We start from the raw sequence: 26305 nt of genomic DNA, 5'->3' as shown, positions 1-26305 counted from the left end.
ATTGCACCCCTCAAGCCGTATGCCATGGGTGCGAGGGAAGGCATGCGAGAGTGAACAGAAAAGGATTGCTGGTCAATGTGCGCCGTCTTCCTATACGTGCTACGGGGGAGGGAAGCACGTGTCTCCTCTTCAAACCCAACTGTAGCTATGCATGGCTATCAGCCCGGCTGAGTGCATATACAACCCGTGCAATTTATCTTGAAGGTAATCTGTGACGAGTGCAAAGCAAAGATCCCCATGGCTTCATGTGCACTGTCCTGAAGGCTCTGTGACAAAGGTTGTGTAATCCGTAGCTTTGGAGACATGTAGAAGTGAGAGGCAAACAAAGTGTTTGCTCCCTTCTGCCTGCTCTCTTCATGATTCATCCCCCTGTGGGCTACACTATGAGCCGCGGTGGTGGAGTGGACGCAAAAGCTTCACAGGCTTCACCTTGTACCGCCGATGTGAAGATAATGTCGACATGGCACGAAATCGTATTTTTGGTTGCTGGCTCTCCAATTCAACAAAATTAAATTTTTTTTCTCGGTGAAATTTTTTTTTTTATGATTGCGTAATGATTGCACAACTTTGTGTTGCGGTGCACATCTGACTGGAGAGAGTCGAGAACGTACCAGTAGGTCAATGTTGCTGAAAGTTTTAATGCTGCACATGTGGCCATCTCTGGACATTGACCTCTTTGATATGGTCACAAAGAACATCAAAATGAGATAGATTCAAGCAAACACTTTTGCAATGCGATCACTGCCTTTTCGAAAGAAGACTTGCCTATTTCTTCCACTGTATTGGTCAAAGAGCACCTTACACAGACACTGAGAAATAAGATTGCGTGCCTTACATTCCTGAAGCAATACACAGGCTATGAGGGTCATCAAAATGGTTTGGACACCTAAGGTTCTTTAAAAAAATTAAATTATGGGGTTTTACGTGCCAAAAGCACTTTCTGATTATGAGGCATGTCATAGTGGAGGACTCCGGAAATTTCACACACCTGGAGTTCTTTAATGTGCACCTAAATCTAAGTACACGGGTGTTTTCGCATTTCGCCCCCATCGAAATGCGGCCGCTGTGGCCGGGATTCGATCCCACGACCTCGTGCTCAGCTGCCCAACACCATAGCCACTAAGCAACCAGGGCGGGTGCCTAAGGTTCTTTAACATACACCTAAATCTAAGTAAAGGAGTGCTTACATTTCACCTCCATCCCAATGTGGTGGCGGCGAAGGTCTGAGAATGAACTAGCAATCCTGTACTAGGTGACAGAATGCGGTACCCACTGAGCCACCATGGTGTTTTATGCACAAACTGCACCCCTGAGAATGGGTGGTGAATGTACAAGTGGCCAAAAATGAAATGTGACAATGCTGCTGCGCAGAAGTTTGCAGAGCATCAATCAGTACACAACCCTAGAACAATGTGTTTGTACACACAATATTGAGTAACAGCTGAACAATGCAAGGCCTACATATCACACCTATTTCCTCCAATTTCTTGCTACATCTGTGGCTATCTATGCGTGGCAGCACACTCACCGATGACAAGTTGGCCTGGAAGATGGAGGGCATGCGACCGGTCGGGCTTCTCGCGCACCTCGGCGCTCTGGCTGCCGTCGATGACGATGCGAGCTTCCTTGCGGTTGCGCTCAACGTGCACTGAGTGCCACTCATTGTTACTCAGTTTGTAGGATGTCTCCACGCTGACCCCCTGCGGTCCTCCACCAGCAGTCTCATACAGCAGTTGAATCTGGTCACCCCCTGCACAAATCAGCCATTGATTCAATGCAAATGGTTTATATGCCCAGCTCGGATGAAAAGTCTTAACAGTGTACATTAGGGGTTTGCGAATACTGGAAACTTTCAAATAATGAATCGAGTAGTGTTACAGTTGATTTCGCCTTTGCAATGAATAGTCACTATTCGTAAATATAAATGTTTTTCGAATAGTTATTGAATATTTCGAAGTGTCAACTGTGCGCAATCAAACATAAAAGTGAAACAAAAGTATGATAAACTGCATCCTCACAGGCACAGTCTAAGCATAAAACATAACTTCCACAGTGGAGCAAGCTACACCACTTGGGGAAATTACCTGCTACGGTGCAGTCCACTTCTAACCTTATTGCACATAATGACACATTGGTTATAACAATGGGCTTAGTGAAAAAAATGCAGTGTGCAGATAGTATACACTGCTGTGAACATCTCAGCCAAATTTTGCAGTCATGTGCAGCGTGTGAAGCTCACAAGCAGAGCGCAAAGTCACCTCTTTCTCAAACCCTCTCTTTTCAACAAAAGCCTTCTACTTAGTCTTTTCAGATGCCAAATTTCATCATATCGCATATTTCTATACGTGGCTGCCATTGGCCAATAGCTGACATGAATCAAGAAAGGTGTTTGTATCAGGGCACTTGTTCCTATTGTTACTGTGTATATTTATTGATGTAGTTTAATAAAGATGCTGAAGTAAACGAAAATCTGCTTTCGAATTTCTATAAAAATTACATACTTTTGGAAGAAACTGACTATTGTCGGCTCATGCTCGGTTTCCACTGCCCGCGTGGGAATTGAACTTTAGCCAGACTACTTATTGGGGCTGTCGGGTCACACTAATTTCGATTAGTTTTGCATAAGGTGTCATGCACGGTCACGCAAAGATCTCACTCAAAGACCGAGGACACTCGCTGTTGCAACACGAGTGACTGCTTCACACATTGCCTCGGACACTTGAGATAATGTGACCGCCAACACTAGATGCGTGGGAACAGCAAAATGTGCATCAAGGCGCCAACCGTCTCGGCTCGACTTTTGCACTTGCCGAAGATTACCTCTAAGATATGGCACGTGGCCTGCATATGGACACCCATGTGCCACACGCAGCTACGACAAGGGTAGAGAAAAGGGGACGCGGGCGCTAGGCGGAGAGGGCGAATAGGCGCGCGTCTCCTGCCTTTAGTAGCATGCTTGGTCACGTCACCATGTGCTCACCTCTTCCCCACCCACTTTGCACCAAAGGAATCATCAGCTCATGCATTTCTTTTGAGTGCCCCGTGGCCTCCACAAATTGTTACACGACAAATGGCGCAGTGGTGTTTCCTGCATGCTGCGTCCCAGCAAATGCGCTTTGACAGCTTTTTGCTATTCAAACTTTTCATGCAGAAGCATGCGTGCAAGTAACGTTTTCCTTGGACAATATTTTTACAGTTCTTTAGCTAGATTTACCAGCCATACAAGCTTCCAGTACATGTTTAAAATGGCTGAAAACTTCGTTAAATTGCTGAAAAAGAAATAAAGATACATGGTTTTCTATAGAACTAAGGTTGGGAAATTAAAATAGTTTATTACATTGCGAATTTTATTATATCGAGGTTCGTTACATTGAGGTTTTACTGTATCATATCCTCATATAAGGATCATATCCTTATAGTGGCAGGCCTTTTACGTCCCACGGAAACAAAAATGTAAACAGCACGAGAGACTTCTGCATCACCATTAAGGGTGAAAAACAGTGCTAGTCGTACCAATGAGTACAAGCTTGACATAGTCGGTCGGTCCCTTGCTGTGCATGATGACCCCGTTCTCCGCAGTCGTCTTGAAGTGGAAGTACACATCCCAAGAGTGGCGAAGGTTCAGATGTGGCACCTCAATGGTTGAGTCCGTGAAACGGAACGTCACCACATCATCGAACAGGGCTGTGGGAAAAGTGCCATACAGTGCATCAAGTCAGCAGTATGCAACGGGCACTGAAGCTTCAAAATCGCAGTTTTCTAATGGGGCAGTCTCAACACAAAGTTATCAACCATAAAGTTAAAAGGTTGCTCCAATCACAAAGTGCAAATGCAATTATTTAAGTAATAGCGTTGTGGACACATTTAGCAAAGTGAATGGTTACAAAAGTAAGCTGTGGTGAAGAGCAGGCTTTAAAAAACAAAAACAAAAAAAACTTTTAATTGAGTAATGTGACACTTCCAGTTCTAGCTTCAGCTGCGTGAATTTTCAAAGAATGCATCTGGGATTCCCTTCAGCCCTTCTTTGGTAATTAAGCATTATGTTAATTAAGCAATTAAATAAAACTTAAGGGCCTTAAAGAAGAGCATCAGCTACAAACATTGTTAAAGCCGCTTGAACGGCGTTTAATAAGGCATTGAAACATTCCAAAATGACATTATTTTCAACATACCCTATCAAATTTTTTAAAAGAATCACCAAGAAATCCTGGGACTTTTTGAATCGGAAGAAAAAGTCTGTTTACAAGATACAACTCAATGATGTTCGAATTGTTGATAAGGAGGCCATTGCAGAACATTTTAATTTATGTTTTCACAGCGTGTTTTCCATGCCTTCTGAAACTGTCAGTCACACCCCTGTATCGTGCTGTGATCTCGAAGATATTTTATCACTACAAGGTGTTGTGGCTATGCTTCTTAACGTGAAGACTAAAGCATCACCTGGCCTTGATGGTCTTCCAAATGTGTTCCTTCGTCACTATGTGGAAATGCTCGCCCCATTCCTTGCATGCATTTTTTTTCGCATCCATATCATCTGTGGATCTACCGGCTGACTGGTGAATGGCACGTGTGATGCCCATAGAGAAGAAAGGTGACGCATCGCTGATTTCAAATTATCGTCCTATATCTCCAACTTCTTCGAGCTGTGAGATGCTTGAACATGTTGTCACTAATTACATAATCAAGTTTTTAACAGATAACATTATCTCCTCTTTTCAACATGGTTTTAGGGAGGACTTTTCTACGGTCACACAACTAACCACAGCAATTCACAATTTTGCAACTGTTATCGACGAGTCTGGTTAAACTGACAACATTTTTTTTTTTACTTTTGAAAAGCGTTCAACCTTGTTTCACATCAAAGGTTAATCTTCAAGCTAAAATACATTGGCCTCCTCGCTTTCATAATAAACTGGATTTCTGCCTACTTAGCAAACCGCACGCAATTGGTTTACGTTAATGGTCACCACTCGTGTCGTTTGCCAGTTACTTCCGTGGTACCACAAGGTAGCGTACTAGGACCACACCTATTTTTAATTTTTATTAATGATATTGTTAGCGCTATTACTGACCCAGTACAAATATGTTTGTTTGCAGACAACTGCATTTTGTTTCACAAGATTGATTGCAAAGAGGATCAGAAACTTTTGAATACTAACCTTCGTAACATTCATTCATGGTGTAAAGAATTGGATATGAAGCTCTTTCCCATTGCTCGTGCAGGAAGGCAGCACTCGTGAAGCCACCATATCTCTTGTCTCACCCTTGCACACTTTCACTCGTCCCTAAAGCACAAAGTGCGCAGGCCACGATAGGATCTTATCGCACTTCGAATATATAAGGAACATGATGCGGCTCCACTGTGGCGGTCACTCTTGTTGCACCGCGCGAGATTTGAGAGGTCCGTTTGCAAGCAGACGCTAGTAATTCAATCATTTGACTATCAGCATCCGCGGATGTTTCGATTTATTGTCTTGGCATTCCTTTGCGGTGGAAGCGAGATTTCGTTATATTGAGATGGCATACAAACATACGTTGTTATATTGAGGTTCTAAATACATGGTGTTCGATAGACAAGAGGTTATGAAAAGTTAAATACCTCGTTATATTGAGAATTTCTTTATATTCAAGTTCATATCGAGGTTTAACTGTATAAGTGACCATTAATAAATGACCATTAAGGCCTCTGCTTCCTTAAACAAGCTTTTTTGGCGTACAGTCAGCATTTACAGACCCTGAAGTTTTTTACGGACCCTGGAATCTGAGAAAATAAAGAATTTCAGAACAGTTTGCAATGGTTGCCAATAAGAACATATCACACTACGTTGCTCCAGATAGCAGGCTCCATGCTCAGGATGCGAATATATATTCAGCTTTTTCCCCCCGAGATCCTGTGGCCCACAAACATTTTACTCCGACTATACATGTGCTCGAAACTTGGCAGAAGGCACCTCAGTCACAAGATATTGCACCCAATAACTTGTTGCATTAGTGTGACAGAATATTTACAGTGAGCACTTGAACCCTCTTGCTCAAATCTTTTCTGATTACAGCAGATACTTGTGTGTGCATAGCCTCATTCGCTCTTAATGACGCTGTGCTTACCAACTGCTAAAGAATATGCTTGGCAATAATAAAAGAAAAACGACTGCCAAGCTGATGATGATATTTAACTGACAGTGACAACATAAACCTGTTTATCAAACAACCTAAAGTGAATACAGAGCTCACAGCTCATTTAAAGCATTGTTCCCATGCTGCCAGCTGGCTGTGCAAGAGATGTTGTGACAAAATATCAGACATGTGGTGTCAACAGTGTCACGGCAGACAGCTGTAACACCGCATGCTTCATATTTTGTCGCAACGTTTCTTACTAGCTCACTCATGCTTCATACCAGTAGGAAGTGTTACAGCTATAGTTCTGTGCTCTGTACACCACATACAACACAGCTTCAAAGCTGTCTGCACACTCACAATCTCCCTGGCACTCCAGTGGTCCAAGGGTGTAGCGGCCGCGCTTTCTGTCCTCCTGCATGGAGGCGGACCCAGTGTCACCAAAACGCAGCTGCCGCACAGGAAGGTAGTCCCGGTCGGTGAGCTCGCCGCCATCCGAAAGCCACTCCTCGATGCCCGCATCACAGTTGCACCAGCGCTGGGGGTCCCGGCAGGACCCGTAGAGGCCGCAGCGGCACTTGCGTGAGCCAGGGATGGAGCCCCCCCAGTAGTCCATGCGCTGGTTGCTCCGGCTCACCCACCAGCCGTAAGGCGCGAATGTGTCGGGGGTCGTGTCTTGCACTGCATCCAGTAAAATGGTGGCATCTCCTTGAGACTGTTACTCAGGACCAGTGTATACAGTACAAACTTGAGATGTTACAAAAAAATTATGAGAGAATGAAGATATTACTGTACCTGAAAAAAAAAATAATAATGAAGACAGGAGCATGTGTTTCAATTGAGATGTTTTCAATGCTACCCTCTGTAAGTAACATAAACAGCAGATATTCGAACCTTAGTATATGAAAAATACTGCTATCAGAGCAACAAAATAATAAGAATCTGATGAAGTCGCAGCTCTGCGAGCCAGGTGGCCATGGGCCACGAGTGTCACTATGGGCTGACTGGTATTGTGGCCTGGCACCGGGTACGCTGACACCGTCTAGGATGGTAGACGCCGTCAACTCGGACGCTGTCGCCGTCAACTCTGACGCTGTGTGCACCAAGCAAGGCAAGACCACCTCACAGAGCTGACCCCTCTTCACGGCTGCCTGTGTTGTGCCCATTTTAGGTGTTGTTTTTTGGATGGCAGTTGTTGTCAGGGTAGCGACGCATTAAGCCTAAGGCTTTACGAAGCTGCCGGTCGCACGAGGAGAGACACAACCTGGTGGACCATGGCATTGAGGTGTTGCACTTTGCGTCCCTCATTCTATTTAGCTTCGCACGAATTGAAATTACTTGTTCAACTCAAGAAAGCAAGCTTTGTTCACACGAACTTCGCATCTGAATAGCCACCTGAAATTTTGCTAGCCAATTTGAACGTTGTACCACGTGGGCGATACGCACGCAGAATTCCTCTCCCTTGCACTACTTTATTGTTTGCCGAGTGCATTAAGTGTACGCTGCATGAGTAGAGTTATCCCTGGTTTGCTATCACCTGCACATTGTCTGCACTGCTGCCCCAGACTATGATCGAGCCACCCAGGGCAATGGAGATGGTGTGGCCAGTTCGGCACAGCGACTTGGCAACCGCTTGTGTCCGGCTCGCAACCCTCGATGGCAGGGAAAAGAGCTGGCAGTCACCCACAGCTACTGTGGCTCTCGCCATCAGGGTGCTTTGGCACAAGCAATGCTTGCATGTGCCGAATACTGCACACCGTTTCCGGAGTTCTGGCCTGGAGTCGTGCCATCGAGTTTGCAGAGCTGCTGCTGTGACCAGTGGGCGCCAGCGGTGTACCCCCAAGGACAATGTCGGCTCGCATGTTATGGACAGCGCATGGACATTTCCTCGGCGCGGCCACTGCTGCATGCACTACCACTTGTTCATGAAGCATGCGTTGATGTTAGACCATGTAACATTTAAGTGTACGCTGCATGAGTAGAGTTATCCCTGGTTTGCTATCACCTGCACATTGTCTGCACTGCTGCCCCAGACTATGATCGAGCCACCCAGGGCAATGGAGATGGTGTGGCCAGTTCGGCACAGCGACTTGGCAACCGCTTGTGTCCGGCTCGCAACCCTCGATGGCAGGGAAAAGAGCTGGCAGTCACCCACAGCTACTGTGGCTCTCGCCATCAGGGTGCTTTGGCACAAGCAATGCTTGCATGTGCCGAATACTGCACACCGTTTCCGGAGTTCTGGCCTGGAGTCGTGCCATCGAGTTTGCAGAGCTGCTGCTGTGACCAGTGGGCGCCAGCGGTGTACCCCCAAGGACAATGTCGGCTCGCATGTTATGGACAGCGCATGGACATTTCCTCGGCGCGGCCACTGCTGCATGCACTACCACTTGTTCATGAAGCATGCGTTGATGTTAGACCATGTAACATGTTTCGCCGGAATATGTAGTGATTTAAGGTTGGGGGATGTGGGGATGCGCGATTCTCACGCAGCCCTTGCTATGTTATTTCCCCCGCGTATCTCGCGTCTCCTGTAATCCGGCTTCTCTGCGTTGCTTAGTGCCGACGGCGGTAGGTCTAGTTACAGCGCATTACGAAATATGGCACGAGTGTGGCGCTGGTAGCGCCACCTAACGGCGGGGTTGGTCAGGCGCAACAGAGAGTAGGCTCTTTCTCTCTGGCTCGGGGTTGGCAAGCGGCGCGGACGTTCCACGTGTGTGCTGATCCATGCTTCTGCGAGACTGTCTCGCATAGCATAGGAGCAGGACATTGGAATGGATGAACATGATCATTCGAACACGTCACCACTCGCATGATTATACACACGAATGATCAGGCGTCGGTGTCCAGCATAGGGCGAACATATTCTCTCGCGATCCAATAGCGGCGAGCCTGACTTCCTCGATTTGTTGTCGTCACGTTCTGTGTGTTGTGACTCGGCTAGCAGGCATTAGTCTATGAAAGGCGCAATAAATGCCCTTGTGATTGTCTGCACTACTGTGTTCTCATTCTTTTGTAACAAGAGCATGGGTGAGGCCCCCACAGCTCATTCGGTAAAGTGCCCAGTCTGTTTGCGCTTACTGGATTACTGAACACACTAACTAAACCTCTCCATTGTGTGACCCGCCGTGGTTGCTCAGTGGCTATGGTGTTGGGCTGCTGAGCACGAGGTCGCGGGATCGAATCCCGGCCACGGCGGCCGCATTTCGATGGGGGCGAGATGCGAAAACACCCGTGTGCTTAGATTTAGGTGCACGTTAAAGAACCCCAGGTGGTCAAAATTTCCGGAGTCCTCCACTACGGCGTGCCTCATAATCAGAAAGTGGTTTTGGCACGTAAAACCCCAAATATTAAATTATCTCCATTGTGTGTGATGGCTGACCAATATGTCGCAGTTGACGACAATGTGATGACCAGCCTGAAAATTATGACCAATGAAATCGTCGAAATCGTCAAGGATGGGAAGGAGGCAAAGGTTCACAAAGGCAGCAGTAATGGAGACCCTGCTGACACACTCAAAATTTTGACAGGGGAGGCAATAGCGGCATTTGATGCTCTGCAGCTGTAACTTATTTTTGCTTCACTCTAGGGTTTTGCCATGGAGTATACCATAAACCTCAATTCATGATTGGGAACAGCGCAATGAACGAAGGTTCAGGGGCCTTGATGCCACAAAGTCTACTGCAGTCCCACATCCCATAATATGCCATTGAAGTGCGCAGAAGAAAATTACCAACCTCAGCTACTGAGTATTACTTGAATTCATGTTAAATAATGGTTTTATTCTGTGAACACAATTGGCCTGCTTTACTGGGAACGGTTCAGCGTGCAGTCTTTACAACGAATTGACCTGTCAAGCAACAAGGAGCTGAAGAGTAGGTCGAGCTTTAAGACTATATGAGCAGGCCTTCAACATTTCTCAGAAGTGGTGTCGCTCCACTGCAGTTACCTTTGCTTTTATTTATTTGTGCTACTCACCACTTGTGTCAAACAGGCGTGCATTGAAGCACTCGTAGGTGAGGCGCTGCCGGCAAAGTGCTGACCGATTTACGAGCTGGACCATCTGCTCCATGGGGGCGTCATACACGATGTCCTGGATGAAGCTCCCCGGTTCTCGATAGCCCTTAACATCTGTTGTCATCTCGTTCTTGTGGTGCACTAGGGTATCACTGCGGTTGTCCGCTGTGTCAAGAAAAAGGGGGGAAAAGAAAACACGAAATTGACACAGCAGCCAGAAATGTCGTTTCAAAGCAGCAAATAAAGACTATTTTGATACAGTGGAACCACTCTAATATGCTTTCAATGCCACCACGAGAAAAAAACATAACTGGGAAATGCATAGCACAGACATATTACTAAATTCATGCAAACAAGCTGTTAAATATTAAAACAGACACTATGCATGGTTAAGCCTCCAAAGGGTTTGTAGTCACCAGCTGATAATGCGGACTCGACAGGGGCCAACTAAAAGTCCAAAATCTCGAATTCTCCAAAGAATAAGTAACTTATGTCAAAAGTGGCCGAGAAAGGCGTGTCGTATTCTTGGATCACCACTTTTGGGGTGCCTTGTCTTTCACAAGATTTCGCATGACTACTAGTGCTAGACGCATTGGCGTCTACGAGCAAAAGGTTTTCTTGGCACTAAGCCAAGCACCGTGTCCTATCATGGTGTCAGGATCGCTGTTGCCCGTCGACGCGTCTGGTGCTACAAAATTGATAGAACTCGGCATCTTCAAAAGTGATTGTCCGAGAATACGGTCCAAGTTTGTCAATGCATTCTTGTGTGTACATACGCTTTCCAGTGATCTGGTCAATACGTATTTGACCATTGTTATGCTGCCACTACAGATAGACAAAAGTACAGTCAACGCACGCACCGAATCTTAATCCCCTGGGAGCACAAATGAAGCCAAATGAATCGCGATAGCGGAATGATCGTGGGTTTCTTGCAACAATCATTGTTCATTGCTTCTCTCATGTAAGCGCAGCCCTTGTTGGTGCTGACATTGAGGATGGAGTTGGTGCCACTTGAAACTACTTGAAGAAGTCACCCAGGATCGTTTTGCTATTTAACACACAAATAAAAAGTGCTGGAAGTTTAGCAAATGCAGCCTTTCAACACTTAGCAGCTTGGCTTGGCTTGTCCTGCAGTTTGAGTGCATTTGGCTACTACAGCACCGACTAGGCTCTGGTAGTTTTGGTTTCGAGAAGAAGCCGGCGACATGGCCAAGGAAATATTAAAATCAAAATATAGCAGTTTTTGTTTCTGTGGCCAGATCATCATGTGGTCCTGCATGAGGAGTCCTAATATCGAGTGGTTCACTGTAAGGCGTCCGAAATTTCTGGAATTTCTGTCAAGACTATGCCCGCCAAGATTGCGTCGAGTCAAAAACACACATTAGTGGTGGTCGAAAGTGCGCAGGTATAGGGTGTCTAGTGTGGCTGATTGACAATTTTCTCTCAGACTTTTTACATCATAAACAGTACAATTGATACTTTTTTTGTAATTATACACCAAAGTAGCAATGTATTACTATATGGGAATGTTGCAGGAATGACAACGTATCAAAGAAGATTCTAATACATAGATGCCTATGAGCCTTTTGCTGGGATTGGCCTCTAGCGATGTTATACCCATGAAAATGTATGAATGAGGAACGTATAAGCAGAGTTCTGCTGTAATGGCAATTATCTGGACACTCAAGGCACTTTTTTTGCTGACGACACCGTTGCACTGCCCTGGTGTCGATGGCACAAGTGCGGCCCAAACAACAAAGCCAAGTGGATGTCTCGTCACACTGAGCCAGGCCAGCGTTACTGGTTTCCGCTGCTGGCATGAGCGTTGTGCGAACACACATTATTCCTGATTAGGTGTGTACCTACACAAGTCTGGGCAGAGCCGATTGTAAACATTAAACTAAACCTATCTATTCTTTTGATAGGGCAGTGACAGATTTAGACAATTTTCCATACATTTCGTTTTGTGCACCATTAAGATATGATGCCTGTAGCTCCACTGACAGCATTTCTCGTCGCTAGCATTGCGAGACACACCGTTATCCGCTAGGTTGTCTCATGTGCTGTGTAACACCATGTCACCTCAGTGTTTTGTTAAAACACCATGGGAGGAGCTCAAGTGCAACGCTAAACCTTGCTATCACTTTCAATGTTTTCAATGCTTATTTTCTTTTTATCGGATCACTGATAAGAACAAAATAAAGTGTTACTCAAAGCAGCACAATGCAGGCATAGCTTTAAACAATCAAATTAATATCAAGTCACATTATGGGGCTTAACATTCCAAAGAAATACATAGGCTATAAGGGGTGCTGTAACGGAGGCTCCACATTAATTTGGACCACTTTGGGTTCTTTAACGTCCACCTCGGCACATGAGCGTCTTTGCATTCCACCCCCATTAGATTGTGGCCATTGCTGCTGGGAATGCTACCTAATGCTGAACAGCCAAACGCCGTAGTCATTCAGAGGTCTAAACAATCAAAGCGACCAATGTGTCACAACACTAGTTAGCTGATATCATTCAAACATAGTCATATTATCAGCACCATGGCACTAAAGAAACAATTACTTATAATAAAGCAGAGGAGCAAAACCATAAGGATAAAAGAACTAAAGCACATTGGCATGCACAACATTTCAGTAGCATTAACTAAGAATGCTTTGGGAAGAGGAACAGTTTTTGAGGAAAGAAGAAGGCTACTCACGATGGAAGATGCACTCAACAGGGAACGGAGTGAGGGGTCCACTGCCATCCACATCGATGAGGATGTTTGCCATTGTTTCATCAGACTTCTTCTTCATCTGGTAGGCCTCGCATGAGAGCGGATGCAGTGCTAAGGTTGTACAGCAAACAAGCAAGAAAACAAAGTGGCGAAGCTATCATCCAGGTCTTGCAGCAGGACAGCTATACAATGTACAATCTGGTCCATACCTAATGAGAACAGTGCCCCGAATTCACATGATGCTTAGTGAGCTAACTTTTCATCAGTATACTTCTGCCTAACACGTCATGGTGGCCACATTTCCCCAGATAAATTAAAGAAATGTTGAAGCTGTAGCAGCTTATGCACCATCGGGTGTGCCCCTTTAGTGTGACATGTAGTGTATTCACACCAATATGCGTGGGAACTTTGTCAAATGCATATACAAATTGTACGCTAATGAAAAAAAAAAAAAATCGCCTCTATTGTTTCTGAAACACTAATATAAAGAAATCCTGTATTAAATGTTCCTAATCTGAACTAACATAAAAAGACTCGGAATGTGCGAATATCAACATTTTCGAATGCAAACACTTAGCATCAAATATCATATCGAATATTGAATAATGATATGCACATGGATTTATTAGCAAGTTGGTTTACTGTATTTTAACATGCTGGAACAATGTAATTATATTGTCATTGGTACAAAAAAAACTAAGCTAGTAAGCCATTATACTAAAAGATTGTGTATTTAGCTCATGTTAGCTTTGGAACATTGAGTAATCTCCGCTAGTTGTCAGTTCTCGCCAACCTGTGCCCTATTGTACAGCAATAATTTCCCATAAACTCAAAGGCATTTGACTCTGTACCAGCCGTCCCTAATCGCATTTGCTGTCAAGCAGGATTGGGAGTGGAATCTGTAAAAGGATGCACCCTCTCTCTTCGCAAACCCATGCCTCTGGCTACAAAGAGGCTGGCTTTCCTGCACCACTTAGCCGTATAGTGGACAAGCATGTTTTACAGGTGAAATTTCGCCAGCAGCATGAAATTATAGCAAAATTTAGGACGAAATCAAACACACTTACTGAGATTATATAGAAATAAACGCTAAGAACAATGTTTACTCCCATACAGCCAGCAATATATTCGATTTGTTTTTAATAATCTTATTCAATAGGATGCTCGAAAATTTTTGAATACCTAGTTTTTCGAATTCAATATGAATATTAAAAACATAATATTCGATATTTAAAATTTTCAAATATTCTCACACCCATGAAAAATACCCATTAAACAGGTCATTTTGGCTTGTTAGTATGTTTTTGGTTGGAAAAGAAAGCAGAGAGAATCTGCAATATATACTTCTACCGTTTATCCGCTGAATAGAATGTATGTGTGTAGCTGAAGGAAATAATCTACACAAACATTATTTTACCTAGAAAAACCCTTTACTATATGGATAAAAATGTAGGCAAAGGAAATCTTAAAAGATACAGGGTATGAATTTCCAGTATGATTATAAGAGAAAAGTAAAACATTGAATTACCTTACAACATATATATAGGAAAGACAACCAAATCATAATGCAGAAGCAGAATCTTTCGTATGCAATTACGTGACGCTGGTAATGGTAATACACAGACATGCTTAACTTTTTCCTTATGTGAAAAAAAATTGTGTAATTTTTGAAGGTGTTAGTAAAGGTTTTTATTGTTAATGTTATCATGGTTATCATGTTATCATTTGAACTGTACTATCTAAAGATTTCAATTCCAACTTTTTTTTTAAAAAAGAATGTTAAGGTGCAATATGTAATATTATTTGTGAAAGACAAAATTTTTAAGGAATGGATAAAACATCTGCATTGTTGCATTGAAAACATAATAAAAGAAGGAACAAAGAAAGAAATCTGAAATATACACAATATTTCCACATCAAGTGCCTATAAAGTGAAAGTTTCAACGTTCCAGGTCCTAAGGAACATGACTTACAAAAAAATGTTTTTTGCCAAGTGGAAACTGCCTAACGGTTCTGAGGGTCTCCTCTGTTGTCCGAACTAATGTACGATGAACTCTATTCATCTTCAGTCACTGCTGCTAGATGCAGACAAGCAATCATGTGAGGATGCAACAGAATAGTGAGAATGACGTCATTCACACGAAGGTCCGGCGACCAATGCATCAGCCATCTTTGTGATCAAATGATATGACCAACACTTTTTGTACTGCCGTAAAAGTTTGCCATTGCTCGAAAAGAAAAATAGACTATTCAGGAAACAAAAATTTACTGCTGGTAGATTTATATTTTCACACAGCGTGTATGGGACATATACTACCTATGCTGTCTGGGCGTGGTAAGGAAAGGGTTAACGCCACGGCTGATTCAAATGAGAAAAATCCAGGTATAGGTACAAACTCGTAGAAAATTGACATCAAATTTCATTGCTGATAAAGATATACTCACAGACATGGCAGACAGCTCCGGAATAACCGGTGTCTGTGCAATTGCAGACAAACTCGATAGAGTCCTGCTTGCAGAAACCGCCATGCTCACATGGGTTGGGATGGCAGCTGCAAAACCAAACAGTGCACAGATGTGAGCTTTTGTGCAGAAAGCTGTTGTTTTGAAGCAAACATCGCATACCACAGAGGTGGTGATGACCAAGAGTGTTTTGTAGCAGATTTTGTAACAGCAGAATTGACCATTTGAAGCCCATTTTGTAGCAGTCAACAATGATGATTCTGAATGATTATGAGCTGGACATTATTTCTGTGTGTCAAAAATGGTTCCGGAGTACCAGTGCACATCGTGGCTAATATCCTCGAGGAAGATAATCCACGTGCACGACCGCTTACGAACAAATTGCAATCACTACACAGCCACACTGAGTTAACCAGCACACACAAAAAAGAAAATGAATGAATGAATGCTTTATTCAGACAACACATTGTCTGGGATGTAGGGGCTAAAGGCAGATGTAACTGCCTGACAAAGGCCCCCCTACCCATACATTGCTCATGGAGTGGAACATCATGAAAATACAGCGCGCCCCCAGCAGTAAAGCGAGCCACACAAAGGCACACAAAACTCACAACATCACAGTGACGTGGTATGCAGAATGGCCATTTGAGCAATTTTATTTTCCTCCTAGAGGTATTCAGCTAGTGACATGGCAGAGCTACAAATTCGGTGTGTTACGAGCAAACAGAGATAAATATGACACAGCAAAGCAACTAATAACGAGCAAGGAGGTAAAAGATGGTAAGTTTCAGTATGCTGAATGCACCATGACACAGCTGCCGTGTCCAATGTGTGAAGTGCACATCATCAATTGAGCTACTCCTTTTCCACCAAGGCCACATTGCAAGTACAAATTACAAATGGGGGACATGCCAAAAATGCGTAATAGGCCAAGCACGTACTGTTAGGCCCAACAGAACTTCATCCTCAACTATTTACAACCTACGAATATGGCTGAAATGTCAGGTTCTTGTGAGAATATCGTGCACGCAAGGGCAACCTTAGTGCGAATAATAGACAGTCGTTTGCACAGGAAATGCAATCTTTGCACATTACGCTCTCATAAGATCGAATAAGCTATATTTACAGCCCATGCAAGAGCACCGAGAACAAAATGTCGTTATAGCTGGCAGCAACAAATAAGCAGGGCACGATCAAAGCTACTGAGTTGCTCTACACGTTTCACTACTCCGCCCATTAACGATGCGACAAGTGATAGATGCACAGTGATGGTATAAACACGGCATATCATATTGACCACAAATAAAGACGGGGACAGCGGCAGAAAACACACAGACAACACGAGCGGGTGTACCGCCCGTGTTGTTTATGTGTTCTCTCCCGCTGTCCCCGTCTTTATTTGCGGTCAATATGATATGCAGCAAACACCAACTAGGTCAAACTGAAGTTTTTCTGAAGTATAAACGAGGGTTCCCTGGGAAAAAATTGCATCGGTCCAGACGACAGGGCAGTTATCGAGGGTGCGGCAGTAGATGAACTGCAGGATCCCCTCTGTACTCCTTGATTACGTAATGCCTCTGACTGCTGGTATCTCTACTGAATTAAATGCCTTTTCGTAATCTATGAAAGCCATATAGAGAGGCTGATTGTACTCTGCGGATTTCTCGATTACCTGATTGATGACATGGATGTGATCCATTGTAATGTATCCCTTCCTGAAACCTGCCTGATCCCTTGGTTGACTAAAGTCCAGTGTTGCCCTTATTCTATTGGAGATAACCTTGGTGAATATTTTATATACCTAAAGAAAACAAAAGTACATCACAGTGCATGACAACAAGAATGAGACACCGATTAGGTTACAGTCGTCAGAATTCAGTCAGTCAGCGCTGGTGTGCGTTCCCCTTTGTCTTTTCGCAATGTTTTCCTGCAGCCTATGTACCGACTAGCCCAAGCCACCATGGTGTTGCCCTTTAGCTCATTTAGCTTTATGAATGACAGGAGATGCAATGGAACTCTTTGCATAAGGCAGCGCCGACTACCACCTGGCATTCACCCCAACTCCTAGTTCCTGTGGTGGTCCAAACTTACGGAGTCTTCCACTATGCCGTGCCTCAGTCAGATTGTGTTTTTGGCACATAAAACCCCGTAATTCTTCTTTTTAGTTTCTGGGCTCACATAATGCAATCAAAAAGAGATTGTAATTGAAGAAACATAGAGGAGAATAAGGGGCGCAGGGAAGTATTGATGTACTATAGCATAGTTTTTGTGTGGGAATCATGGGAGAATGATGCTCAGGAACCACTTCCAGTTAGCAACCCATTTATAAACATGCCTCCATTTAATAGCTTGCCTCCTGGCTGCCATGAATCAAGGAGGCAAGCTTCACTGCCAATGCAGACACTCACTCCATCCGCCTCGACCAGCATTCCCAAGCGGCATTTTTTCCTTGTCTTCTCGCATACTGAAGTCAAGACATTTATGTACCTAATGAACCTCGCGCCCTAATTTTTTTCTTCTGTTAATCTTTTTTCCTGTGTGGCCCACCTTCAGTGGCAGTATTGTGAGTTCTAAATTGGGTGATTTACCAGTCCGGGTGCCATAATTGGTGCTGTTGCAAACAGCGCATCCTATGTAGAGGCACTGGTGTGTGTGACCTCGACCCTCTGTCTGGAATTGGGGCTCCCTCAAGAGGAAAGGCGCGTGAGCATCTCTTTTAAAATTTCTGCGTTTTCGTGCCATGCAGCTGTTTGATACTTCACACGCTATCACCACCACATAATTTATGTGGCATGCTTGTCTGTCTGCCCTGTTCAAAACTGGTTGAGAGTCCTGTAATGATGTCACCAATCTGAGCAGCAGGCTCCTCCCACAGGTATAAAATTCACCACAGCTTGAATACTAATGCAGCCCCACGCGTAAGCCTGTGCAGTCATGCCCCTTTCATAAGTGATGTGTGTTCTTCAGAAACACACAAAGCCTGCTTACTCCTCTTAAAGGGGCCCTAAACCAGCCCTCGGGCTTGGTGAAATAATATAGTCCGCAGGTAGCATACGCTGCTGTGGACATCTTGGCAAAGTTTTGGTGTTGTACGCAGTGCATGGAGCCTGTAAGTGGATTGTGAAGTCACCTTTCTCTCAGACAGAAGGCCCTATCCTTACTCTCTTTTAGAGGTATCATTTCGTCATTCCCTTAGACGGCTGCTATTGGCTGATAGCTGACATCAAGTTGTGAATGGCTACATGGTGTAGATACTGTGGTCCCCCCCCCCACCGCGGGGTACCGCCACAAGTCCAGTGGCTAAGAGCACTGCAGCTCGCTGATGACAATCGCAGTTGGCTTACATTTAGTGCGTTGTATGCACCAAAGGCGGAAGTCATGGCATCTAAGTTAGCATGCAAAATGAAATTTTAACTGCGGACCACGGTGACATCTGCAAGGCGGAGTGTTGTGGGCATGCCCCACTGTGGCCTAGCCTTCGCAGTGCAAGTCATTGAAGAAACAGGAGCACTGTAGAGGCAGTGTTTGATTGCAAATAACCCTGCTTGTGCTGAACGCATTGAAGTGCTTTTTGTGGCAATGTTTTTCTGAAATAGCCAATTTTCACTTCAAATGCCTTTCTCCACGTCTATAAAAAGTGTTTCAGGGCCCCTTTAAGACGATATATTCAACTGATTGTTTCAGAGTGCTGTCAGAGCACTCCGACAGTGGTGTAAAGCAATAACGAAGCTGTATCACACGGACAGCTTTAGTAGCGTTACTTTAGTAGCGTTAACAGTGTAAAGCATGGTTACTGCCACGATAAAGTTTAGTTGTCTTGTTAAACGACCTGTGACAGAGGCGACCTGTGACAGAAGCGTTGCCCATGCCTGGCAAGGTGCAAACGTGTCTCTCACCAGTCAGGCCTAAACAAAGGGCCGCAGATGGAAAAAGCAAAGCCACGCAGCCCGCATGGCGACTCCAGCATCCTAAAAGTGCTCCCATGCACTAGCACTCTCCTCATACACGATGGAGTGGAGTCCGAATTATCAGTAACGGTGTGGATATCAGGGTGAATTAGCGGGATGTGTAACATATTGCTTTCAATACATTGCTGGACGGACTGTGGCAACTACTCCAAATTACTGTATTTACTCGCATAATGATCGCACTTTTTTTGTCAGAAAAATTGACGCAAATTCAGGGGTGCGATCATTACGTGAGTTAAATTCCCCGCGAAAAAAACAAAAAATTTTTTTCATCCCGCGTTTGCTGTGGGATGCGGGTGCGGGACACCAAAACAAATATGTCGGCTGGCAGAGCAAGCCGAACGTGCTGAACGCGATTCTTTTTTTCTTCTCGTGAGTATATTACATGCATTGAAACAGTTTCTTCCGTATCATTGATGAATAATATCGTTAATATCGGCAAGTTTGCGGCAATAACGTAGCCATGTCCACTTTGAGGGGACAAACAGATGGGTATGCTTAGCTGCCAGTGACAGAAACGCACGGCCGGCGTGCTGCGGCATGTCTTCACTGCCATCCTAACATGGCACGTTTCCGCTAAGGGTGGGCGAATATCTTAGCTACAGTATTCTAGTTCACTATATCTTAGCCGTGTTACAAGCGTCGGCGCATGAATAGGGTACACTTTTAACGTATCAGTGCAAACGTGGCTACTATCATTGCCGCGCGCGATTTGTTGTGTGCTCACGAGTGCAGCTGAAAAGAATCGAAAGGCGCCCTTTTTGTTTTTGTCGACCACAGCCATTATAAAGCCTACTCATAATAAAGGCAAGTTTGGTTGTACCTCTTTTTGTCATGGAAGTGCGGAAAATGATGAAAGTAATGAAATGAGGCATCTACTAAAGAATGTTTGGTGCGTGCAGACCGCTTGGCTTGTCTTGAAGAGTCGTTCGCGTAGCATTCGACAGATGGTAAGCGCGATCATTATTAGCTAGACTTGGCACACGACATGTCGCTGCGGCAAGTTTGGGGTGCGATCATTACATAGTAAATTTTTAAAAATCGAATTTTGAAGAGAAAATTAAGGGGTGCGATCATTACGCGAGTGCTATCATTATGCGAGTAAATACGGTATCCGAAATTTCGAATTAACAAGCTTTTATGATACCTCTACCACCCAGTGCATTTGTTTTGTCCGTGGGAAAAAATATGGGCTAATTCCGGAGATATTTCAACACCGGAATGACCTGTGGCAGAGGTGAAGCAGGCTTCAAGCACTCCGCCCCTGATAATAATGAATAACAATAAATGAAATAAATCAAGATGCATTTTTTCAAATTGAGGGATACAGTCACCGACTGATTTTTCGGACTCCAAAAATTCGGACATGCTAGATTATTCAGTCTGCTTCGCGGCACCACCATTCGCCCCATAGACCATAATGTATAACAAGTGCCAAAAGTTCGGACACCTTGCAGCCTCTCTGATTTTTCGGACACTCCTTGAACCAACTCGATAGACAGCACCATGCACCAACTCTGACCGATGCATGGTTCGACTTGCTGAACGCCATTTTTGTTTTGAACGGAGCCTCCTTGCTGCCCCACGACGTGGCGCTACTGCAAATCCCCGCTCATCATCATTGTTTCTGCCTGGTTCGTGGCTACAGCAGTTCCGGTCTCAGCTTAGTAAGCCATGTCAGGACAATCCAGCAGCTTATTTGTTTCTTACTTCGTGCACGTTTTTCGTTTGTGTGACTGGTGTCGGCGTGACGGCGTGGTGATGTTTGCTTTGTGTGCTGTGTCGAGGTTGTGGTGATCCAACGTGGCATACGGAAACATTGCGTCAAGTGTCTAATGGTGCCGACAGTGCCCGCGCAGACTGCGCTGGGGAATGTCGGCAGGTGGGTGCCGGGAGGCCTGGGATTTGTCGCCTTCCGATGCGCTCCCCACTGACACCGAAAATGTTCTGCCGACACCTGTGCAGTGGTTGTACTGCGATTCCGGACACCATCTCGTTTGACAGTTTCACAGGTGCTGACACTGCTATACTGACATGCGCAGAACTCGATAACGTCAAGATCATTCGTCAGGTTTCTGCTGCACCGCCGGACGATGACTCAAAGTCGGACGATGACGCACCATGTGCTACGCTGCCGTCGCATGCGGAGCGTGTACAAGCAGTGACTGTGCTTTCAGCCGTCCATAGTGACCGTACGACCCTCTTCGAGATTCGGGCTTATCTTACTGCGCGTAAACCAAACAGAGTGCAACGGCGCATTCACGTTTTCTTCAAGCCTACTGCCGAGCGCGAATAAGTGCGTGGAAATACAACATTTCTTTCTTTCTTTTTCTTAAACTGATTTTTCGGACACAGTTTATTTGGACATTTCCGTAGTCCCCGTGAGGTCCGAATAAATGGTCGGCAACTGTATACTGTAATCATTTGTGAACAGCACATGGACTCGCAAGCAGGACTCATTGCCCCATGCGCAAAGGACAACCACATACACTTGATGGAAGATGGAATTGCGATATCCACTGTGTATATACTTCCACACACACCCAAGTATGATATCAAAGAACTTCATGACCATGCACTTTGCATGGGTAAGCTGTGATGACACTACCCCTGTAATCACCTGTAATCATTGTTGGAGACTTCAATGTGGACATTTCAAAACACGACAAGAAATGGTACATTCAGTTTATGCTAGAAGAGTTTGTTTGAAGTGCCAAACCAATCCAAGTCACTTAACTACTTCACTATGATCGTGTATAGATTTAACTTTGGTCCAAGATCCTGCCTAAGGTTGTAACTGAACCAGTCAGTGTATATCACAGTAATCACAAAGCCATTACCAAATGATGAAAATAAATACCTGTATCCTTGTTTAACCCTGTGTGATGTGTTACAGCTTTGCTGGTCATCCACCTTCACATGTGGAAAGTGGAATGGCTGCTCAATTATCTTCAGTTCTCTCTTCCACTCTTGTGTGGCAATAGTACACACTGAAGTTGTCATACTACAGCTGATGCCAAGTAAACAAGATTTTATGAATTAAACTAGACATTCTGGTTTCCCCCTAAATTTTGCACAACCAAGAGTACACTAGAACTCCCTTGAACTGCCTTCTACCTCATTGTAGAACGCATTCCATATAAAGGAGAGAGGGGCATACCGGTCCACCATCTGGCAGGCATCACGCAGTAGCTGCCCGTCCACCTGGTTGGGTGGAACGGTGAGCACGTTGATGTACCGCCCCTCAACGTACAGGTAGCGCATGCAGCCGATGAAGCCCGGCATCCCGTACACACCGCCTGCACACATAGGCAGAATAGTCCCCTCAGTGCCTAAGTACTGATCTCTTGTCGAGGCCATTAAGTACTCCCGCGCTATACTTCGAGGCTGACAATTGAGAAGCAGAATAGACAGAAAAGCATGACACGGGTCTACTTTGTTTCTTCCTATTTGCACTTTTCTGGCCTGAAAGTAACCACAGACAAAGGCTGTTATAACGAAGTGAGCGGTACTTGGAATATCCTTGGTCAGACAGGCCACTTTATTGTAATGACTGCGTCACTTAGGGTACTGAATAGGGCAAAATAGGCGTGCTAAAACAAATCAATCTTTGTTCTGACTATACTGAGCTGGTGACTTTAACAATAACAACAAAAAAAGAATTCACGATGGGCACCGCTTACAGAAGCTAGTACATTTGTCTTTCGGTTTATGTTCGCTTTAAGGCATAAGTACGGAGATGGTTTTAGCCTGCTGCTTGGACACTGACTGGACTTGCATGCTACCAATGCAAAGCTACAACAAGGAGTCACCAAAGGTGTATTGGCGTAACTCCATCCTAAACTACCAAAATGTGACCTGAAACATGTAGGTTCTTTTGTTAAACAGGCAAATTTATTGTAAATTTCTTCGTTATTGTGGCACTCCCAATATACAGTAGTGAACAAAAAGATAAGATATCTTGCATTTTGGGTCCACTGAGCTAAACTGCTCAGAAAGTTGGTGCTGCATTATGCCAGGCAGCTAGCCTAGGGCCTTTTGAACACTCATTGGCATGCAATGTTACGTAGACTACCTAGCCCGTTTACCATGCACACAACTTGCATATTCCAAGGTAGCACAAAGAAACTACATATATAAACTAGTTTGTGAAAACACATGCACGCTGGTGAGAGAGAAATTTGAATGATAAATGAAGAGATTAGCCAAATGATAGGCTTGGCATGCTATTGCAGGTCACAACAGAACAAAAGAGAAGAGCAAAGTTTTACGACTGTCAATAAACCAGAGGTTATCCATCTCTCTCCCTTTGGCTGCAGCAGTGCACACACCCTGTTTGACATTACTGAAAAAGCAACAGCATCTAATAGCTTACAAATATGAATTTTCCACAGGAGTCAACAATATCATATCTTCTTGGTCATTGCTGTTAGAAAATCGTGACGGTAAACAATCACAGTGGCACAATGCAAGTCACAAAACTAACTGTTTTTTGGGCAAACCTGTGCACGGCAAAACAAAAACCACTCGGCACACTCATCGATTGTCGAAATCTGATCTGCGGGTCAGATATGTCAGCTATTTATACTCGACTCATTGAATGTTCCAGCATAATTGCTGATGCATGCACAAGTTCTAAAATGTACAACACTATACGCGTCGTGCATGCAATCCGATTGCAAAAGGTTTGGCAACAACAGAGATAACAGATTTAATTGGCTACAAGAATCGAGAATGCGATACCTGCAGGTGCGTCTTGCGCAAAGCGATAAGGTTTAGGATTTGTTAGCCGGTGAAAAGCGGGCACCAGAAAAAGATAAACAAGTACAGACGTCCCTACATACTGTATGCATCAGCTAGATAGCTGACCAAGTCATGTTGTCCCCTTTGTCACACGTGTTACTTCATAGTAAAAGTTTTCATTGCAGAAGTGTTCAAGTGTATTCACTTAGAAAACGTTGTGCCAGAATTACAAAGAGCTAAAGCGACGAATGGTAGTGTACTTGGAGTACAAAAAGCATTCCAAAGAGCTCGAGACTAGCTGCAGAGTCATACCTCCAACTAGGTACTCGCTGCCCGTCTCTAGGGAGAAGAGACGTGTGGTGATGCTGGGCACTCCATCCAAGTGCAGCTCAATGCGGTTGGTCTGCAAGGCCAGTATCAGGCGATGCCACCGGCCGTCATTTAGGAGGTCTGTGGAACAGAGATTGGGTGCGAGCTCCTTGGTGAATATGAACAAGTTCAGGCTTGTACAACAGTGCTGCTGCTTCGCAAGTGTGATCATAGTGAGTTGCCATGTAAAGATATCAATGAAAAATCGGTGACCAACTCCTTAATGACATCAGCCAGATAACACTCTTAGAGAACTTAAGAGATAAACACTCTTAGAGAAAGTGATGCAGGTGTGAGCTGTGCCACAGGAAAGTCAGCGACTGCATCACAAGCGCTTTTCCACTGTAATAAGTACCCCACGCGTAGGGTAGTCTACTGTGCATGACCTTGGTTAACCTTCCTGCCTTTTCTTCTTTCTTTCTTCCTTCCTCTCTCTATCTCCTCTTAAATCCTCCTACACACTATTCTTGCTGTTGAGTGGAACAGCAGAGGGAGTGGAATCGGTGGAACTTACAATCAGTTTTCTGCTGGTTGCTCTGGCTTTGTACCGTGCATGAAAAAGTTGTCTCCATATAAACTGCTAAACTGCCCATGACAGTGTAGTTGCTGAGACGCTTCCACAGCGAAAGGTTACAGACACATAACTGCAAAGAATTGTGCCAGCATCAGGGCAAGGGGGAAATCGGCAACACTTACGATCAAATGGCTTGAGGAGAACCACAGGTGTCTTCTTGCCCTGAAGCTCTACCCGAATGCGTCCTGCATCCAGGAATAGCTGCAAGCAAACAATATCAGTGAGCTCTTATAAGCCCGTGTTGACAAACATGGAGAAATATGGCTACATTCTCTTTCCTCGAGGGGTATGTATGGATTTGCCCTGCAGCCAGGTGTACTACAGCAACTTCCCCTTTCATGAATCCAACGGCACATTGCAAAGTTCTACAGAATTCAACTGAGCCTGTTTGGGTAGTTAAAGGGACAATAAAGGGAAATTTTTTTTTAGCGGTATCAGTAAGTTACCCTTCTATAACACCACAAACACAACTTTTACCCTAAGAGGTGGCCTAAAAGCCAGAAAAGCTGCAAAAACTAAAGACAAGTAGCAATGCTGCCTTTTAAGTTCCCGCACCTGCCTCCACAAGCTCTGAAATTTTGATGTATGCTGGGGTCTAGTTCATTTTCTTATCGGTAAAGATTGACTACGCTGTTTTCTGAAAGAGCCAAAGGCTGAGCTTAGCAAGGGTCAAGAACTTTCACTGAGTAACAACAGCCCAAATATGCAAAATTATTTCAAACTCTGCGACATCACATAGATGATATTCGAAATTGATCAATTCGCAGGGCTTAACATCATAAAGCAACACTAGGGCCAAGCAAACATTATAGTAGAGGGCTCCGATCTTACGGATTAATTTTGACAGCCTGGGATTCTTTAACATGCTCATAAATCTCAGCACCTAAGCATTTTCGCATTTCAATGAAAGCAAAATGTGGTCGCTGCAGCCAGCGATGCAAAATTAAGATAACGAAACTTTGAAGTTAATTTTATTTTCAAATAATCAACCTATTATCTCAATGTTAACGAACACATGATTTTGAAATCATACTTTATCAGTCTAAATTGAATGAGTCTTTTCTTGTTCCCTTTAAGAAGAGCACAAGCCCGTATACGATTTACGAGCCATGGTAGAGATTCCATATATTTTCCTATGCACTCTAAACACAAAACAGGAGCGACCTTCTGTAATAATATCAGGCAAGTTAGTGCATCCAAACCTATTTGGAGTGTCCTTACTCTTTGGAAGCAAGTCATAGTGTTGAAGAAATGTATTCAGGGGGACTTTGTACTCTGTATGACATTAGAGTCACTATAGTATCTTGTCAGGAGAAAGCGCAATCAGTTTTCATC

The 26305-nt window shown here is 44.3% G+C and overlaps 1 protein-coding gene across 1 annotated transcript in view; it reads right to left on the bottom strand.

Annotated features, from left to right (window-relative positions):
• The window catches only part of Nrx-IV (neurexin-4), a 67624-nt gene that overhangs the window by 19318 nt on the left and 22001 nt on the right, over positions 1-26305 (bottom strand). Inside the window, exons 9-17 of the mRNA XM_065424079.2 lie at positions 25093-25171; positions 24340-24477; positions 22445-22583; positions 15299-15405; positions 12836-12964; positions 10090-10293; positions 6475-6795; positions 3514-3684; positions 1529-1750 (exon numbers count right to left, since the gene is read on the bottom strand). Of these exons, the coding sequence (XP_065280151.1) occupies positions 1529-1750; positions 3514-3684; positions 6475-6795; positions 10090-10293; positions 12836-12964; positions 15299-15405; positions 22445-22583; positions 24340-24477; positions 25093-25171 (1510 nt within the window). The remainder of the gene's footprint in view (positions 1-1528; positions 1751-3513; positions 3685-6474; positions 6796-10089; positions 10294-12835; positions 12965-15298; positions 15406-22444; positions 22584-24339; positions 24478-25092; positions 25172-26305) is intronic.

The sequence above is a fragment of the Dermacentor albipictus genome, chromosome 4 (assembly GCF_038994185.2).
Source record: "Dermacentor albipictus isolate Rhodes 1998 colony chromosome 4, USDA_Dalb.pri_finalv2, whole genome shotgun sequence".
In the NCBI taxonomy this organism is placed as follows: domain Eukaryota; kingdom Metazoa; phylum Arthropoda; class Arachnida; order Ixodida; family Ixodidae; genus Dermacentor; species Dermacentor albipictus.
The sequence above is the reverse complement of the archived record's forward strand: the minus strand, read 5'-3'. Positions and strand labels throughout refer to the sequence as shown.